This window comes from Microcaecilia unicolor, chromosome 11, assembly GCF_901765095.1.
Source record: "Microcaecilia unicolor chromosome 11, aMicUni1.1, whole genome shotgun sequence".
Taxonomy (NCBI): domain Eukaryota; kingdom Metazoa; phylum Chordata; class Amphibia; order Gymnophiona; family Siphonopidae; genus Microcaecilia; species Microcaecilia unicolor.
In genome coordinates this window covers 135,648,074-135,668,192 of record NC_044041.1, presented here as the reverse complement: position 1 = coordinate 135,668,192, position 20,119 = coordinate 135,648,074, and the positions used below count along the sequence as shown (strand labels likewise).

Genomic DNA, 20,119 nt, shown 5'->3' with positions numbered 1-20,119 from the left:
GGGGTGCAGGTTCTTAAGGTAAAGAGGGACATGGGTGGACGCTATATTTTTATGCATATCAAAATTGACAATGTGGACCTAACCCTGGCTTCTATATATGCGCCCAACACAGGACAGGCTGGTTTCCTAGAAAGAGTCAGAAACTCCCTGGCCACTTTTGCGCAGGGCTCACTTGTAATAGGAAGGGACTTTAATACAGTGATGAACCCAGGCCTAGATTGTTCAGGGCTCCACAGAGGTGAGGGTCAGAGGGACTCTTTGGCCTTGAGGTCTTTGGCGCTCTCACTGGGCACAGTGGATCTGTGGAGGGTGAAACACAAGAGGGTGCGAGACTATACATTTTACTCTGCAGTACATAATTCTTATTCACGCATTGACTACGTTTGTGGATGCAACCCTAGTGGAGCACGGCCCTGATGCAGGGATAGGTAATGTGACTCTGTCGGACCATGCTCCAATATGGGTCACTCTAACAAATATTAGGGCCGAAAAAAAAAAATAAAAGATGGACACTGAATGTTGGTCTTCTGCGGGAGGGGGCAGTGGTGGTTGGCTATAAACAAATGTTGAAAGAGTACCATGAATTTAATTTAGGCTCAGGGCCCTCGCTTAGCACGATATGGGATGCTATGAAGGCGGTGACCCAGGGATATTTCTTATAACTGGCCAGTAGACAATCGAAGGCCCGTAGGGCGCAGATCGCGAATTGTCTGGAAAGCATTCGCCTGCTAGAGGAACAGCATAAGGCCAATGGATCAGCACGGGTCTTGAGAGAACTTAGTTACCAGAGAATGCGCCTTGACTCCATATATTCGGAGCACCTAAGCATGCTACAGGCAAAGAACAGGTTGAGCTCCTATGCACACGCCAACAAAATAGGGTGCCTTCTCGCCATAAAGCTGCGCAGGCAAAAAGTTGAGCGGAACATCTTAAAGATACGAGATGCCGGAGGAGGTACCTTAAGTACGTCCGAGCAAATACGAAACAGATTTGGGGAATTTTATAAAGACCTGTATGCCCAGGAGCTCAATCCTTCGATGGACCTGATAGATCAATACTTACAGGATAGTGATCTTACCTCTCTGAGTCACCAGCAGCAGGCACTGTTAGATGAGCCGATCACCCCTGGGGAAATCCAGGAGGCAATCAGCAGTCTCCCCTCACATAAATCGCCCGGGCTCGACGGATTGCCCAATGAGTTCTATAGGAAGTTTGCCCCTGAGATAGCTCCGCTCCTAGCAGATCTGTTTCATCAGGTGGGGAGAGGGGGGTCATTACCTCAGTCAATGATGGAGGCATGGATAGCGGTCCTACCTAAACCAGGTAAAGATCATTCTGAATGTGGATCCTATAGACCTATATCTGTGCTCAACGCAGATGTCAAAATATTGGCTAAGGTACTGGCAAATCGTCTGGCCCCTATTCTACCAGTACTTATCCACCCAGACCAAGTGGGCTTTGTACAGTATCGAAAGGCGATGGACAATATTAGAAGGGTGGTGGATATAATGAACTTGGCAAAAAACAACCAGAAGCCGTTATGTCTTTTAAGCCTTGACGCAGAAAAAGCCTTTGACCGGGTCCACTGGCCCTTCATGTATAGGGTGATGGAAAATATGGGGTTTGGAATATAGTTTCGTAGCTGGATTCTGGCTTTTTACGAGTTCCCCAAGGCTTGTGTCCGGGTCAATGGCGGAAATTCAGAATTATTCACTCTGCATAGAGGTACTAGGCAGGGCTGCCCCTTGTCTCCCTTGTTATTTGCGATGGTGATGGAGCCTTTTGCGGCCCGTGTGCGGTCTGATCCTAATATCTCAGGAGCCAAGATAGCAGATAGAACCCACAAAATGGCCCTCTTCGCAGATGATGTACTGCTGTTTGTCACTCGACCCTTGACCACTTTCCCGTATCTAGAACAAATGATACAGCAGTACTCCGCAGTGTCCGGATTTAGGGTCAACATGGCAAAATCTGAGGCCCTGAACGTGACACTTCCGGAGGATGTGGTGGAGTCCTTAAAGATTTCTTCTCCCTTTCGGTGGGCTCACAAACAATTAAAATATTTGGGGGTGAATCTGACTAGGGAACCTTCGGAGCTCTTTAATGCAAATTATAAGGGGCTGGGTAAAACTATTATGGAAGATCTAGAGAGGTGGGGAGATCTGGGAACATCATGGTTTGGTAGAATAGCCATCCTTAAAATGAACATCTTGCCACGATTGTTATACCTTTTTCAGGTGCTGCCTGTGATAATGCCCAGGCGATTCTTAGCTAATTTACAAGATAAGCTGGTGCGATTCGTCTGGGCAGAAAAACGTCCTAGGCTAGCGAGATCGCTCCTATATAAGGAAAGGAAGAGGGGAGGACTGGGGGTACTCAATCTCGCATGGTACTATAGGGCAGCGCAGGGGAAAGCAGCACTTGAGTGGTATCAAGAATACCCGGATCACCAATGGGTGCATATAGAACAACATTCGGTGGGTGACAAACCATTGAGTGCACTAATGTGGTTGCCAAAGTCTTTTAGAAGTATGACTGATAGAGCTTGTCCCTCTATAGCTGTAACACTCCATTACTGGGATAGTCTGTTCCCTAAGAGACAATGTATATTGACCCGGTATACTCCAATAGCCTTTAACCCTTTATTTTTACCTGGTACTGTAACGGGGATTTTCACCAAATGGTACGAGATAGGGGTGAGAACCTGGGCCCAATTATTTGAAGCTGATTCCCTGGTACCTTTTGATGCATTGCTGGACAGATACCCAGGGGTGGAGGGAGGTGACTTTGCCTATTGTGAATTGGTATCTCTCCTGAAAAGTAAGGCGGTGAGGGAGGTGATGCAGCATGAGAAATTAGACCTGGAGGAGATATGCGAGCGACATGCTTCCTCTAGGGGATTGATAGGTTCCCTGTACCATAAATATAAGCAAGCAGGCGCCCGGCTACGGGGTACATAGAAGAAGCTGGGAACAAGAGCTGGGGGTGAGCTTGGGAGAGCATAGAAAAAGCAGTTGTGAGGGTGTCGACCCATGTACCCCTGCAGGAGAATGCTGTGAAAGTACTATATCGATGGTACCTTACGCCTGCTCGATTGCGGCGGATCTTTCCGACTGCTTTGGGCACGTGTTGGAGAAGGTGCAGCCAAGAGGGCACCATGGGGCACATATGGTGGAAATGTGTTAAAATTCGTGCCTTTTGGAAGGCGGTACACTATAGGTTGCAGACCTGGTTAGAGTGTACAGTGCCCTGCGCGCCCGAGGTGTTCCTGTTTTCTGCTAGGATCGCAGGCCTAGTGTTGTCATGTCAACAAACTTTGGTTAAGCACGTGGTTGGCACAGCAAGGGTGGTTGTAGCCTCACAATGGCAGAGGGCGGGGTTTCCCCCACTAGCTAAGTGGCTTAATAAGTTGAGGGATGTGCGTGAAATGGAGAGACTGGTGGCTGAGCATACACAACAAATAGGGAAATGGCATTCTGTTTGGAAGTACATTCCTAGAGACGCTCTGACAATCTAGTATGTCTGTAAAGAGAGTGTTAAGAAGGGTAGTGCCCAGTGGTGCTCTCCTGGCAGGGTGGGGTAATATTTGCTCTATTAAAAAGTTGAAAAAATATTGAAGTTCAGTGATGTTGGTATTGGAAAGTTGAAACTATGATGAGTTATAATGTATGAAGCCTTAACGGAATATTGTATTAGTCATAGGAAAATGTGTCCTGATGGAATGTATTTTGCAGTTTTTGTGTTGTTTCAATGAACAATAAAGACCTTCATACAAATTAAAAAAAAAAAAAAAAAAAAATGAATATTGAGCCTACTTGTCCTCGGTGATTGGAAGTACCCCTTTAATCCCAAAATAAAAAGTACAAAAGCAGCATTTAAACCTTCACAGAATATCATCTTTAATGTTTTAAGGGAAAAAAATTAGACACTTGCCTTTGAAAAGGTTTATTTTACTGGGAAAGATATGACAGATCAATCTTAACAGTTAAATCAGTTCTAAAAATTCATATAGAAGAACAGATGCACAATATGGATCTATAAGAGAGCATACCTAATCAGCTGCACTGTTTACCCCATAGACTTCCTCCTTTAATTAGTGTCCAATGTTCCCGTAATAAACCATATGGTAACAGATTGATGGGAACATTGGGCACTAAAGGGTTAAAATAAAAGCTATCCATAATCCTATGCTTGAAAGTAAATAGTCTGGAGAAAGTTAAACCACTAAATATATTCTGGGAAACCTCTGGCTTCAATGCCTTTTAAAATTTGAGAAAGACCATCAACGTTTAACTTACACAAACCTGAAAGTTCAACACTACACTCTACAGAGAAGCAACCCCCCCCCCCACCACAAAAAAAAAAAAAAAAACAACCCAAGAATGCCCAAAGACACATTGGAGGCTGGAATGTAATGGCCATCAATAATATACTTGCTGCAATATCTGTAAACTGATAATCCTTGGGATACTGCTTTACAACTTATATTTACCTAGTTTACTGGCTTAAAAAAAAAAAAGCCATTGTTACTTGCTAAGAGAACAGAATGCAAAGCTCAAGGTAATATCAATCCAACAATAAGGTTTGCTCTGGGGTGTAGGATTCAGATCTCCCATTCCTTGGGGGACAATCAGCCCTGATATATGGTAGAGTTGGTATTTGGACCTACAAAGGAAAGTACCACTGCTGAATGGGAGATTCCCCTTAAGGGGCATCAGAGCCACATGGAGCAAAACAGAAAATACAATGCTCAGTTAATTCTTTCATACAGAAAACAGGAGGAAAAAAGCCAGTACGCTGAAGTAACAGCAACCTTAAAGGTAATAATTTAAGACAGCTGTTTTAATTTTAAAAGCTAGTATTGGAAATAAACTTTAAGAAGAACATGGGGAAACCCCCTTCATGATACAGTTGGTCAGATGAGAAAAACGCCCTTTCACCACCGCCGCTTGACATTTGAGGAAGTCCATTAAGAGCACTAGGGCTATGGGATGGACACTGCAGGAGTCATGTATGAGTGCGAGATGGAAACTGTCAAGACCAAGTAGCTCAGCCTGCCCACATCTGGCCTGGAAAAAACAAAACACTTATTTATAAAATATTAATTTCAGATACTGCTTACTGACAATGTTATTAAGTCATATGCAAGTGCTCCCAGACTTTACCTGTTACCCTGGAAAAAAAAAATCTGTTAATCACTCAGAGCTCATACAGAGTTTAAGTAACTGCATTTTTAAAAATTAGTTTAAAATACACATACAGGAGTACAAAGCACAGCAGAACAATCTGCAATTTTGTCTGGATTAACACCACTATACAACAGCAGCAACAAAAGCATGTATCTCAATATGTCAGTTACACATAAAGCTGTAGTTTAGGAGGACACGAACTCATCCTTAGGTCATGGTGAAAATTTAGTCATCCAACTTCCTTTCCTTTAGTCAGACTACCAATCCTAACCAAGTGTTCTTCCCTTCCACCAGGGGACAGAGGTAGATATACTGGCGATGTCACTGGGAAGGGAAAATTAGGCTATTACCTTGGTAATTTTCTTTCCTTTAGTCACAGCAGATGAATCCATTAACTGATGGGTTGTATCCGCCTACCAGCAGGTGGCGATAGAGAACCCTGAAAGACACAGTGACTTTGGACGGCCAACCCCTTCTGCCTTCAGTATATTAAATTTCCAAAGCAGAGTGAATAAGAAAGGCAACATAAACTTTCCTCACAGTGAACAAATGCCCCAGAACCGGAGCAATAACCAAACAAAGGAGGGACGATCTTAACCTCCTGCAATAGAACAGCATGTAGAAACTCTGAGAACTTCTCTTCAACTCCTCCTGAGGAGCTACAATATCTGCATGAAAGATCTGAACAAAAAACAAAATCAGACAGGGAGGGATCATGGATTCATCTGCTGTGACTAAAGGAAAGAAAATTACTAAGGTAAGAACCTAGTTTTGCCTTCCTTGTCATCAACAGCAGATGAATCCATTAACTGATGGGATGTATAAACACACTCCCTACGTAGGGTGTGAACAGGCAACTCCGCGAGCAAGTACTTGCGCACCAAAATGCGCATCTAGCTTCGCCACAACATCTAGCCTGTAATGCTGTACAAACGAGCGCTGAAAAGCCCAAGTAGCCGCATGACAGATCTCATGAAGAGAAAACATCTGTTTCAGCCCACGAGGAGGAAATCGCTCTCGTGGAATGCGCTTTAAACGCTTCAGGAGACCGTCCTGAAAGCAGATACACAGAAAAAAAAAATGACTTCCCTGAGCCAATGGGCTATAGTGGCCTTTGACGCCGGACCCCCGCGGCGAGGACCTGTCAACAATACAGAAAGGTGATCAGAAGTCATGAAATCATTTGACATGTGTAGGTACTGCAACAGAGCCCTGCGTACATCCAAAAGACGCAATTGCCCATATGAATTTGAAAAGTCCTCCCTAGAAAAGGAAGGTAGAAAAATGGGTTGGTTCAGGAGAAACGCTGAAACCACCTTAGGCAGGAAGGAAGGCACCGTTACCCCGGACCCTGAGCACTGTAGAAAAGGATCCAGACAGGAAAGCGCCGGACGCTCAGATACACGTCTAGCTGATGTCATGGCCACCAAAAGGACTATCTTGAGAGTCACATCCTTCCCCGAAGCTCGCAGAAGCGGTTCGAAAGGCAAACACTGAAGAGACTTAAGTACCAGCCCCAGGTGCCAGGCCGGACACGGCAACCACACAGGAGGACAAGGAGAAGGCCCCTCTGAAAAACGGACAATGTCCAGAAGAGAAGCAAGGGACAAGTCAGAGACCGTCCCTCGGAGCATGCCAACGCTGCCACTTGATCCCGAAGGGAATTGTAAGCCAGGCCTTTTTGTAAGCCGTCCTTCAAAAAATCCAGGACAGACGAGACTATAGCTCGCATAGGTGTGATCGCTTTTGAAACACACCATGCCTCAAACTTGCGCCAGACCCGAGCAAAAGCTGCGGAGGAAGACCGCTTGCGGCCTGCAAGGGAGTGGAGATGACCTTGTTAGAGTAGCCCTTGTCTCTCAATTTCGCCCTCTCAAGAGCCAGGCCGTAAGACCAAATCGGCAGGGATCCTCCATATTCACTGGACCCTGAACCATCAGGTTCGGCACCAGAGGCAAAAGAAGTGGAGCCGCCACCAGTATCTGACGGAGATCTGCAAACCACGGATGCCTTGGCCAATCCGGAGCGATGAGAATCACCAATCCTCAGTGCAGTCGAATCCTCAGAAGGACTCGCCCTATCAAGGCCCAAGGCGGGAACACATATAGGAGACCCGAGGGCCAGGGTTGAGCCAGAGCATCCAACCCCGCCGAGCGAGGATCTCTCCCTCTGCTGAAAAGCGAGGGACTTGGAGTTTGCACTAGTCGCCCTTAGATCCACATCGGGAGCCCCCCACCTGGCACATATCTGAAGAAAAACCTTCTGCCAGTTCCCATTCCGCCGGGTCAATTTGATGTCTGCAGAGAAAAACTGCTTGCACGTTGCTCGACCTGCTATGTGAGAAGTGGACAGCAGAAGTCAGTGGAGCTCGGCCCATAGGAAAATCTGAGCGGCCTCCGTGGCCAGGGCCCTGCACCGAGTGCCGCCCTGACGATTGATGTAGTCCACTGCTGTCGTATTGTCCGACAGCACCCAGACAGGAAGCCCCTTCAGAGTGTTGTGGAAGGCCAGCAGAGCCTGAAATATCGCTCTCAGTTCCAAGTGATTGATGGACCATCCCGCTTCAACTGGTGTCCACTGACCCTGAGCATAGCTTTCCCGGCAATGAGCTCTTCAGCCCGAAAGGCTGGCATCAGTTACCACCAAGCACCAAGAAAGAAGAGCGAGCGGCATTCCAAGTCGCTGCCTCCAGTCGGAGATCTGCCAATCCATACTGTGCCGGGCTGCAAGGAGCCACATGAGTCTGTGCTGGAATTCCTGGGAAATCGAAGACCTTGGCTGAAACAGAATAATCTGCAGCGGCCTCATGAGAGCTCTCGCCCCAGGAACCACCTCCATGGTGGCCGTCATCGACCCCAGGAGCTGAACAAAGTTCCAAGCTGGAGGTCAAGGCATCCGCAGGAGCAGACGGACCTGATTCTAAAGCTTGCATCGTCAGTGGTCGGGGAGAAATACGAACCCCGAGGCCGTGTCGAACTGGACCCCTAATACACAAAATCCTGAGAGGGGGTCAGGTGACTTTTGGGCAAATTTATCACCCAGACCAGAGTCTGACGAACCGTTATACCTCTGGTTGGGGTAAGACTGCTTTCATCTGCCAAATCCGCCCAGATGAGCCAGTCGTCGAGAAACGGGTGAACTCTGACACCCTCTCGCCTGAGCAAGGTAGCTACCACCACCATCACCTTGGAAAAGGTACGGGGAGCTGAGGCTAGGCCGAAAGACAAGGCCCAACACTGGAAATGTTGGCCCAAAACCGCAAACTGGAGAAACCGCTGATGCGGAGACCAAATAGGTATGTGCAAATACACTTCCTTGAGGTCCAGAGACGTGAGAAACTCTACTGGCTGAACCGCCGCAATGAAGGAGCGCAGAGCTTCATCCAAACGTGTCCCACTCTTAGGGCCTCATTGACTCTTCATAAGTTGAGGATCGGTCAGAAAGACCCGCCTTTGAGGGACCACAAAATAACTACAGTAGTGACTGCAGCTGCATTTGGTGGGAGGCACCGGAACAACCGCTCCAAACTGCAGCAACACTTGCAAGGTCTCCTCTACCGCCGCCCGGTAGACGGCAGCGCTGCATCGGGACTCCATAAAAACGTCTCTCACCAGGGCACTGAATACCAATTGGCAGCCCTCTCTGATCAGGTCCAGGACCCACTGATCCGAAGAAATCTAGGTCCACTCCTCAATGAAGAGGGAAAGACGACCTCTACTGCAGGAATCGACGAGAGGACCGGCGTCCGATCATTGTGGAGGACGCCCCTGAACTCCTGGCCGTTGGCCGGCCGCTACGGAACGAGTGTCCGAGCGAAAGGAGTTCCTATGCTGAAAATGGGCACGTAAAGAAAACCCAGCAGAGCACCCCAGGCGAAACCAGAGCTTTTGGAAGAAGGCTGCGGCCTATCCTCAGGTAACTGCTGGGACTTGGAATCCCCTAGGTCTACCACAATCTTCTCCAATTTCTCACCAAATAACAGAAGGCCCCAAAGGGTAACCTCACCAGCCTCTGCTTAGAGGCCATGTCAGCCGCCCAATGCCGCAGCCAAAGAAGGCAGTGGGCAGCAACCGCCACAGACATCTGCCTAGCCGCAGCTCTGAGCAGATCATAAAGGGCATCAGCCCAAAAAGCAGGGCAGACTTCATACGCGGGACAACCTCAGAAAGGGAACCTGCACCATCCTTGGGCAAAACACCCGCCTGCTGTAACCAGGAAGACAGGCACGGGCTGCATAGGAACTGCAAATCGCCCCCTTAAGGAAAAGCCGAAGATGTAAAAGGGCCGTTTCAGCGCTGATTCTAGCCGCTGGTCCTGCATATCTTTCAAAGCGACCCCTCCCTCCACAGGGAGAGTGGTCTTTAAAGTCACAGCCCAACGCATCCACTTTAGGAATCCCAAAAGGGGCCAAGTGATCCTCACTCAGAGGTCAAAGCTGACCCATAGCCCTGGCAACCTTAAAAGGCCCATCAGGGTCAGCCATTGAGCAGAAATACGGTCTTGGATGGAGTCATGCACAGGCAAAGCCCGAGAAGGCTTCTCAGAACTAGCCATCCTAAGATTAACAGAGAAGGCATTGCCCTCGGCCAGATCTTCAATAGAAAGGGCCAGCAAGGCGTCAGAAATGAGCGCTGGCAGCTTGTCGTGGTGGAAAATTCGTACTGCTTTAGGATCATCCAAATCCTGTGGCAAACCGGAGCCCTCACCTGGATCATCCGTCCATGAGGGCCTACTAGACTCCTCACACTCCCCAACAGCCTGCCAGAGGGGGGGAAAAGGGAGATGCGCAACCCTCAGATGGGAAATTTACCCATCTACGTTTAGCGTCAGTCCAACGCTCGGGGGAGGAAGGAAACTCCGCAGCCAACACCGGGCTATCAAAACCTGGAGGGAATCCAGTCCGCAACACAGTGTCAGACGCCTCCGGTAGAGTCCTTTTTAATATAAAGGCCTTATGCATCAGCAGCACAAATTCAGGGGAGAAAAACTCGTCCTGGCCCTCCGCCCCCAAATTAGGAGAAGCAGAGAAAGGAGCTCCTCTAGTAGCCTCGGCACGAGGCGTCTCCCTGTACTCCGACTCCTCCGAAACTGCAAGGGTCGAGTTACGCGGCGCAGTCAAAATGGAGCCCGCTGCCAGCTCTATTGAGCGGGAAGAATCACTGCTCGCCATGCTCGTACTAGCATGAGCGTCTAAGGAGCACGTACTGCAAAGCCCTGCTGCTGACCTGCATTTACCATAGCGGGAGCAGCGCCTTCAGTAGCCATCGCCCGACTGGACAGAAATATAGAAATAAAATGGCGGCTTCGCGCCAAAACTTACTCCGCACAGAACGCTGTCCGCGGGAACCTCCCCGGAGGAGCTGGGCACCACTCACCTCAGAAGACCGAGTCAACAAGCTCTGGTCAAGCTGCACAGAACCAGAATCTCTGGAGAAAGCTTTGGAACAGCAACGCTGATAAAAAAAAAAAAGTGCATGCTTTAATACTGTGAGGAAAGTTGGAGGCAGGCAGCAAATGAGGGACTTCAGGAGGATGGGGGTAAGGCAGGGACAGGGAACAAAACCAAGTATGCCTTCAAAGTGGGCACCACCAGCCATAACACCCCCGGCTCTACTGGCAAAGCACAGGAGCCTCCCCAGGCAGAAATCCAGGAGCTGCTAAAGCGACGTCCACACCTGCTGAGAGAGAGAGAGAGATATACTGAGGCAGAAGGGGCTGGCTGTCCAGAGTCACTTTGTCTTTCAGTGTTCTCTATCTCCACCTGTTGGCAGGCGGATATAACCCATCAGTTAATGGATTCATCTGCTGTTGATGACAAGGAAAGGTAAATTTAAGGAGAGCTGGTGCTGATTAGGAAACTCCCGCCCCTATGGCTCTGCTAAAACAGTGGAATGTCCCATCAATCCCAAACCACTGCACATTAGAAACACATTAGAACTTTCATTTTTCTTTCTTGGAAATTAAGAACACAACTGGAAGATCGATTTGAGCATCCTGATAACTGCGGGGCCTCAGGATGGTAAAGCCAGACCAAAGGAAATTAACAGGTATGACCAGTGCTTTTTTGGAAGAAAAAAAGGTGCTGGTAATCATTATGGGCGGGGTCACCACATATGGCTTTAGAGCCACACTCACATTAGTCACACCCCTTATACCAGCCATGTCGCATATAAACAGACATCCTTGAAAATATACTAGTATACGAGAAAAAAAAAATAACGTGATTTTTTTTCATTATAAATAAATTTCTGTAAGCTGTTACAGCTCCAGTATACTCAGTGCAAAATAAAACAGCAGATGTAAATTCTGAAATTGGACATATTCCAAACACTAAAATGAAAAAATGATTTTTTCTACCTTTGTCTGGTGACTGTTTTTCTATCCATATTGGTCCCAGTCTCTGATTCTGCTGCTCTCTATCTGTTCTCTTAACTCCAGGGCTTCCTTTCCATATATTTATTTACTTTCCTCCTTCTTCATTTCTTGCCCTACATAAGTAAAAGCTGGGTCCTCCTCCGTGGAATTGACTGGAGGAGGTATAACGTGGATCCAGCTTTTGCCTATTTTCTCCATCCGTGTGCAGTTTTTCTCCTCTCTTCCCTTCCCCCATCTCCATCCATGTGCACCTTCTTTTTTCTTTCTTCCCCTCCATCCATGTCCAGCATTTCTCCTGTCTCTTCCCTCCCCTGTATCCATATAAAGCAATAATTCTCTCTCCCCTCTCCTACATCCAAGACCAGCATCTCTCCTCTCTCCCCAACTCCTCCATCCATGTCTAGCAATTCTCCTCTATCTCCTCCTCTCCATCCATTTCCCTCTCCCCTGCCCTCCCATCCATGTGCATCAACTTCCTGTCCTCTTTCCCCTCCATCCATGTCCAGCGATTCTCCTCTCTCCCCTTACCTCCCCTCTCATCCATGTCAAACGATTCTCCTCTCCCCTGCCCTCCCCTTCCATCTATGTCCAGCGAATCTCTCTTCGCTGACCTACCCTCCCTTCCATGTTCAGCATGTCTCCTCTCTCCCTTGCCCTCCCCTCCATGTCCGGCAATTCTCTCCCCCCTCCCCTCCATGTCCAGCATGTCGCCTCTCTCCCCTGCCCTCCCCTCATCCAAGTCACGGCGCACCGGCAGTGAAGGCAGCAGTGCTCACCGAGGCAGGCACGTCTCCTCTCACGTCGCTTCCCTCTCAGTGCGTCCCGCCCTCGAAGGCCGGAAGCAACGCGAGAGGAGACGAACCTGCCTGCGTGTCTGCCTCAGTGAGCACTGCTACCTTCACTTCCGGTTCGCCGTGACTTGGAGAGAGGAGGGCAGGAGAGAGAGGTGACATGCTGGACATGGAGGGCAGGGAAGAGAGAACTGCGACTTTGGGTAATGAAAAGATTTTGGAGCGCGGGAGCAGGAACGGAAGGGAGCGGGCAAGTGAGGGACCTCAGGAAAAAGGTGCCGGTACACTGTACCGGCGCGTACCAGCACACAAAAAAAAAGCACTGGGTATGACTAAAATGTCACCTTCCTTAGCATCTGGGTTGTACCATCCCAAATATGCAGGATGTACGCAAGCAGACTCATTGGGCAGTGGAAAATGAGGCCTCTAAATGATAGCTCTGCTAAAACCCAAATGGGCTCTGGCTAGCACACCCAGTTTTAATACTTCAACCACACTGCCATCCAGCAGAAGTCCTTTAGAGAAATCAGCCAGGCCTCCATCCAGGAGTTCACCTGAGCCCAAGTCAAGTGAGCTCTCGATCTAGGAGGTACTCTTGTTCCTGAAAACGCAAGTGGCCTCACTGCCTTGATCCAACACAGTGGATGCCTCCTGGCCCTTCCTAGAGACATTGAAGAGGAAAAAAGGTAAAATTATGCCTTACCTGCTGATAATTTTCTTTCCTTTAGTAGCAGCAGATGAATCCAAGAACTGGTGGGTTGTGTCCATCTACAAGCAGGTGGAGACAGAGATTACAAAGCTGAAGGCAGTGATACCAAATGACCAGCTCCTCCTTCACCTCAGTACATGTCTCATCACCAAGCAGAATCACACAAGAAACCAGGAAGCCTTCCTCACCAACCATACAAAACAAACTTGTCAGTTTGACGTAAGAGAAACCACGACTACAATGGAGTCCTCTTCAGAGGTTTCTGTTCTTTTTCCTCCTCCTCTTTTTTTTTTTGGAAACTAAAGACCAGGACAAGAACATATAGGGAAAAAGTGCGGCTGACAAAGGGCGGGATCCTGGATTTATCTGCTGCTACTAAAGGAAAGAAAATTATCAGCAGGTAAGGCATAATTTTACCTTCCTTAGCGTATGTAGCAGATGAATACAAGAACTGGTGGGATGTACCAAAGCAAATCCCTAAGTAGGGTGGGAAGTCGCCACTCCCTGAAACAGAACCGCTGATGCAAAGGCAGCATTTGAATAGTGAAAGCACACCGGTTCCAGCCAAGAAGTAGATAACCAACTCATGAAACGAGCCTGGAATGCCACTGGCGGAACGCAACCTTGCAAAAAAAAAAAAAATATCCAAAGTATCTGCAATCCAACAAGAAAAAAAAATCAGATCAGACCACAGGCTGCCTCCCACAGCAAGAACCAGCGACAAAGACAGAGAGAAGATTTGAACGCTGAAAAACATTCAACATCTGCAAATACTGGAGCGCCCTCTGAACATCCTGAAGACAAAGCTCCGTGTACTCTGCGTGAAAATCCCCCTCCCAAAAAGAGGGAAGAGAGAGGCTAAAAAAGAAAAGCCAAACCACAGCCAGAAAAGAAAGAAGGAACCGAAAGCAAGGCCACTCCAGACTCAGCAAATTTCAGAAAAAAAAAAAAAAAAAACAGCTTGGCATGGCTGTGCTAAAAATTCAGGCGACCAAGAACACTGCTTTTAAGTTCCTAAGTGAAGCATTCTGCAAAGGAACATAAGGAGCCCCAAGGTGGAGAATACGAACAAGGTTTCAGGGAGAAGGTTGCAGCACTCTGCAAGAAATGCACCACCTTTGAGTGCAAGGCCAGGCTAGGCACTTCTGCAACCCATCCTGCAGAAAGAACTCAATCGATGAGGTACAGACGCCTGCAGTGAAGACCAAGTGTGGGCAGCAAACGGCCTCAAAAAAATCAACACCCGAGAATACGCGATTGCAGTGGACCGTGGACCACATACAAGATCGTAACAGAACAGTAACAAAGAACTCTGTTCCTAAGAGTCGGCCTCTCAAAAAACCAGGCCATAAGACCAAAGCGAGAGGGATCATCAACTCAGGAGCGGAGCCAGAAGGAAAAGCCCAGAGTCAAGTGGATCTAAAACGAAGGTACCACCAGGAGCCTCACTATATCTGCATACCAAAGGCGCCGTGGCTAATCCGGATCTACCAGAATGACTCAACCCTGGTGGAGAGCGATCCGAAAAAAACTCTGCCGCAGAGGAAACACTATCGAAGAATGTCCTCCAGCTAAGGAAGCGATAGAACAAACAGCCCTGCCGAATCACCCTCTCTCCAAAGACAGAAGAAAGGCACCTGGGCGTCCAGCCGGAATGCCATCAGATCTACCTACGGAGCTCTCTACCCGAGGCCATGTTGGGGAAGCACTGGTGCGGAATAACCATTCTGCCGAGACCAGAAGATGGCAGAAAAGAGAACTCACCGTAGGAAAAGCCCACAAAGTGGGCTGCTTAGAAACGGAACACGAGATCCTCTGCCCACTCCATGGGGTCGACACGCCCTGATGGCCACAGTCTGATTCAGAGTCCCACTGTGGTGAAGAAGCAGCAATTGTCTCACCTTCTCCGACGGCAGAAGCACTGCCTATCCCGCAATGTGTTCTGAAGTGCTAGAAGACGAACAGCACCAAAAACAGGGCCAGGCAGGGGAGACGGCACAAGCACCGCCTGGCCTGCAATGTGTCCTGAAAGGCTAGAAGACGAACAGCACCAAAAGCAGATCCAGGCGAGACATCAGCTACACCATCCCCTGTGCCATCCACCACCCTGGAGACGGAAGGAGGCGGCAAACGGCTCTCCAGTCCGAGAGACTCGCATCCGTGACCACCACCATCCACTGTGGAGGCGCCAAGGCATCCCTTCCACAGGGAGGAATTGCGAAACCACCAGTTCATGCGCAGGTGTACTGAGAACAGCCATGGAACACACTGCTTAACTCCTGGCATACAGGAGACCACCTGTCAAGAAGCAAGAGCTGTAGAAGTCATCTATGAGCACCGCCCACAGCACTACCCCAAAGTGTCTGCCACAGAGCCCAAGACATGAATGAATAGCCAGGCCAGAGGACTCAGCACCCTGATCAGACTGTGCGCCCAAGTCTGAACCTAGATCCTCCAGTCCTTGGTCAAGAAAAAAAATTGTACCAGAGCTGTCTGGAATGGGACGGGGTGGCTCAGGTGACCACCCAGCTCAAGGATTCCAAGAAGACCAAGGAAGATAAACTCTCAGATCTTGTCTAGAGTGAGGTGCACTCTGATGCTGTCCTTGCGCAGAATGCCACAAAACACCCAAACCTAGGAAAAGGTGAATGGAGCCATAGCCATGCCAACAGGCAAAGCCTGGAACTGAACACGAGGGCTCAGAACGGCCAAACAGAGAAAACTCAGATGAGGGGACCAAAGAGGAAAGAAAAGAAATGCTTCCTAAGGAGAGTGCAGGGAAAATTGAAATGCAGACTAAATTGAAGTAGCTCTGAACATAGCTAGCTGTACAATATAAAGAAAAAGTGCAAAAGTGCAATAAAAGCCTTAGAGACACCGCAACAAACAGCTAGCTAGAAGTGCCACAGGTACAGTGGAAGCTGGAGCTGGAATGCAATAGTTTGATCAGTGTCAGAGAGCAAAACTAGAAGAGCAGAGCAGTTGTGGGAAACCACCACAGCTAACCTTTGGCACTGTAGCCTAGTGTAAACTGTCCCAGCTATGGAATGACCTGCTTTGTCAAGGCAAGCAATATGAGAGAGGGAAGTAAAATATGCCCCACAGAAAAGGAGCCAAGGGCTACAGTTTCTAATATGATGCACAAACCTGCCTTAAACCTGCGACCTTCAGGCTAAAAGCCAACCATCTTCCAGAAAAATAAAACTATTTTGCTGAAACTACTGCACCTGGAGCAAATGCCCCCCCACGACAGTACTGAAGTTCCATGGCTACCATGGAGACTAGAGCACTAGCCCCAGAAAATAATATGTAAAATTTCCCACAGAAAGGTGGAGCCAAAGGCACTAAGCCTAGAAACTCCCACTTGTAATTGTAAAGGAGCAAAAGATGCAGAAAAATAAAATAAAACCTACTGCACCTGGTATGGTATTCCCAGGCAGTCTCCCATCCAAGTAGAAACCAGCCAGGCCCAACCCTGTGCTGAGCTTCCAAGATCAGAGATGAGGCACACTCAGGGTGGTGTGCTCATAGGCAAAGCCTGTACTGCCAGTATAAAAAAAAAAAAAAAAAAGTTTCACAAAGGAAGGTGGGAAACTTCCAAGCTGTTCAAGCAACTGCCCTCAGAGAAAAACTTACGAACAGCCCTGCTCCGATGCTCTTCACTATCACACCAGAATAGCCTTAGCCAACACAGAAACTATAAGAAATTCTAAACTCACCACAGTGAGGCCAACTGCTATCAATGTACCCACTTGGGCAAACATAGCTTTCCAGCTCAGGTGATTCTTGCTGCCTTTGTGCAGAAAGGGACTGCCCTGAAAAGACTCCTTCCAAATAGAGGAAGACAGGGAAGAAATGTACCGTACTGCTGAGCTGGAGAGAAAACATCCCCTCTTTGGTGCAGGGTCCATCAGAGACAGATAGGGAACAAGCCAGAAAACCCCAAAGGCTAAACTAAAAAGGAACTGTCAGTTCCCTTACCAGATTTCTGTAACATATAGGCAATACAGAGGAGAAGAATGAGCTCGGGGGTGGGGTGGTCAGAAATCCCCTGCCCAAGAGAAGTCCCCAGTGGCTGATATACATCCCGAAAAAAAAAGGCACATTGCAGGACCATCAGATTCCTTCTGGATAACTTTAGCCCTCTAGAACCCATCTGCCCGAGATGGGCATAAAAACTCCTCCAATCACGAAAAGGGCTACTGAGGCCAAGCTCTCTTAAGAAGAAAGATTCAAATTAAGGGTCCCAGAGGAGATCCTGCTCAGAAGATACAGAAACAGCTTAAATTAATTCTGTTCTTCCATTGGATCCCCTTGCATAGTGGGGGCAGTTTGAGAAGAATTTATGCCACTGCCCCAGCTAGATAGTTTCTGACAACTGTGATTTTGGTAAAAGAAACCAAAGGCTGGAGAAAATAAAGGGGAATCTCCTGTACCCGCAATCTCTAATGGAACACATGGTCCTTTAGGCGAAGCCACCCCTTCCCCCCGCCCACATCAAGGCCGCAGGGTGGGAAAGGATCAGAGCTGATATCAGGAGAAGGGGGCTGTGCCAGCAAAAAGGCGCACGTTCCCACCATTTTAGCATGGGAAAAGGCTGCTCGGGGAAGGGGAACTTCAGCACTTTCCTCCCCAGCATTCAAACACGCCACCACACAGAGTCCCGCTGTGGAGCATCTGCTACCGCAGCTGGAACAGCTTTCAAACGCCAGCATCGCCCACATTAAAGCACAGTACCCCCGCGCCGAAAAGAGAAAGGCAGGGACTCACCGAACAGCAGGTGTCTCCGGAGAAGCAGAGTCCCACAGACGTAGCCGCTTGCTGCCTAACCGGAACACAGACTGAAAGCACAGCACTAAGACAGGGAAACCCTGTACTGCCTGGTCCTGTCAGAAATCTTCTGTTTCTTCTGGGTTTTTTTTTTTAATAAACACCAAATGAAGGCAAAGGAGCTTTTTTTTTTTTTTTTTTTACTGGTGAGGATGGCTAGAGCTCTAAAGATCGGGAGGCAAGGGGGGAAAGGGTAAAGCAGGGACCCAGAAGACTGAATTTGCCCCCAAAGTCGGCACCACCAGACACCCCCCCCCTCTAAACTCAACTGGCCCACAGGACCCAGGAGTATCCCCAACAGACAAAGCCAGGAGCTGCTGAAGCGCCGTCCACCACCTGCTGGAGATAGAGATGTACTGAGGTGAACGAGGAGCTGGCTGTCTGGTATCACTGCCTTCAGCTTTGTATCTCCACCTGCTGGTAGATGGACACAGCCCACCAGTTCTTGGATTCATCTGCTGCATACGCTAAGGAAAATGTTGATTCAAGAGGGGAAACCCATTTGTCTCCTGGAAATACCTGAGCAGAACTCTGGAGGCTCCAAAAGCAAAATGGCTGTAGAGTCCAAACCCACATCCACAAAGGGGAAATAGATCCAAGGAGGAGAGAAGTTCTGATATGATGGAGCCTGACAAACCACCACCAAGAAGTTTTCAGAGTGAGGTCCTCAATTGAAGCCAATCTAGGGGGCTCAAAGGAAGAGGACATTCAGCACCAAGTTTAAACACCAAGAGAGAAGAGAGAAACTGTAAGATACAAGTCACCCCTTTGAAAACCCAAACAATGTCACCATGAGCAGCTAGGGAAGTCTCAGGATTTTACCCAAGAAAAAGGGTCACAAGCTAAACCTTAAGCAAGTTCAGCACCAACCCCTAATCGAACCCCTGCTGCAGAAACCCAGAGAGGATATCAGAAACATGCGCCTTCCAAGGAGAAGGAAACGCTGACTGAACCAGCTCTCAAAGGCCTTCTAAACCCAGAAATAAGCTGGGGAAGTGGAAGATTTCAGTAAGGAAGAAACCAATGCAGGCAACAAGCCTTGCCTTACTTATTGCAGACTCATAGGACAAACCATAAGCCAGAAAGAATCCAGATCTTTCATTTTTAGTAGACCCTGCTTGAGGAAGCTGTGACCACTAGGAAAGGAAAGAGGATCATCCGCTAATGAACCAGATCCTCAAGACGACAGGCTCTGTGGCCACCAGAATGGGAGTCTGCACTATACTGCACAGTACCCAACCTATCCACTAGACTGGAGATCACTACAGGTCCAGAATTAATTTTCCAAATTGCTTGTATTCGCTTAAGGCCTTTAGGTCAGGACATCCTGATTACTTAGCATCCTTTACTATTCCTTATTCTCCAGTCCTGGCCTAAAATCTGCTCAACTCAAATTTGCATGCCACCATGCCTTTTTCTTTGAAATTCTTCAGATAGTTTAGCCTGACTGGAAAGAGGCAGCAAACTAATAAAAACACATGACTTTCCCAGCAAGCTTATAATACAACCTATTGATATAGTGTAAATGAGCACGACTGGGCACTCTGAAATAGAGCGAAAACACTTTGAAACAGGGCAGAAAGGCTGAGAAGTATGGGAACCAGAGACCCCTGATCTGATACTACTACTACTACTATTTAGCATTTCTATAGCGCTACAAGGCATACGCAGCGCTGCACAAACATAGAAGACATTCCTACGTGCAAGCTGGCGTGGGAAAGGTGTAATTATGGATGGACAGAAGAATGATTTAGCATCTTAAAGGGAAAATAGATGATGATTAGAACAGGGAACAGAATGATCTCTGAGGAAAGTAAGTGCTAAAATAACATGAAGCATTGCTTAACACAAAAAGGTATAAAAACAGCTATACCAGAGCAGTACATTGAAAGAGACAGTCACAGATTACATTTCTATGTAACAGTGCTGTTTTCCCATATGAGAAAATACTAATTTGCATCTGTATCTTGGTAAGTAATAAAAGAATTGCTTTTCTCATACGAGTGGCCTTCCTAGTCTTTTCTCTCTCTAAATTGCGGGTGGCTGGTGAGGTGGTAAAAAGATTAGTGATTTAAAACATTGGTAACCGACGTCAATAGGAGGGATATTTGACTCCCCTGAGAGGTCAAGGTAGATATATAAACAATAATGACCACAAAAAGTAAAAACAAGATAGGAAAAAAACTAAGTGCATCCAAGTTTTTAAGTTTTATACTTGGACAGAA

General features: G+C 47.9%; 1 protein-coding gene across 2 annotated transcripts in view; it reads right to left on the bottom strand.

The window, feature by feature from the left end:
* Positions 1-3,874: 3,874 nt before the first annotated feature.
* Positions 3,875-20,119, bottom strand: part of LOC115479482 (RNA-binding protein 4B-like) — a 125,610-nt gene continuing 109,365 nt past the window's right edge. The window contains exon 3 of one of the 2 annotated variants that reach the window (XM_030217412.1): positions 3,875-5,069. In XM_030217412.1, the coding sequence (XP_030073272.1) occupies positions 5,050-5,069 (20 nt within the window). In that variant the 3' untranslated portion in view covers positions 3,875-5,049. The remainder of the gene's footprint in view (positions 5,070-20,119) is intronic. The other variant, XM_030217411.1, reaches the window with a different exon arrangement.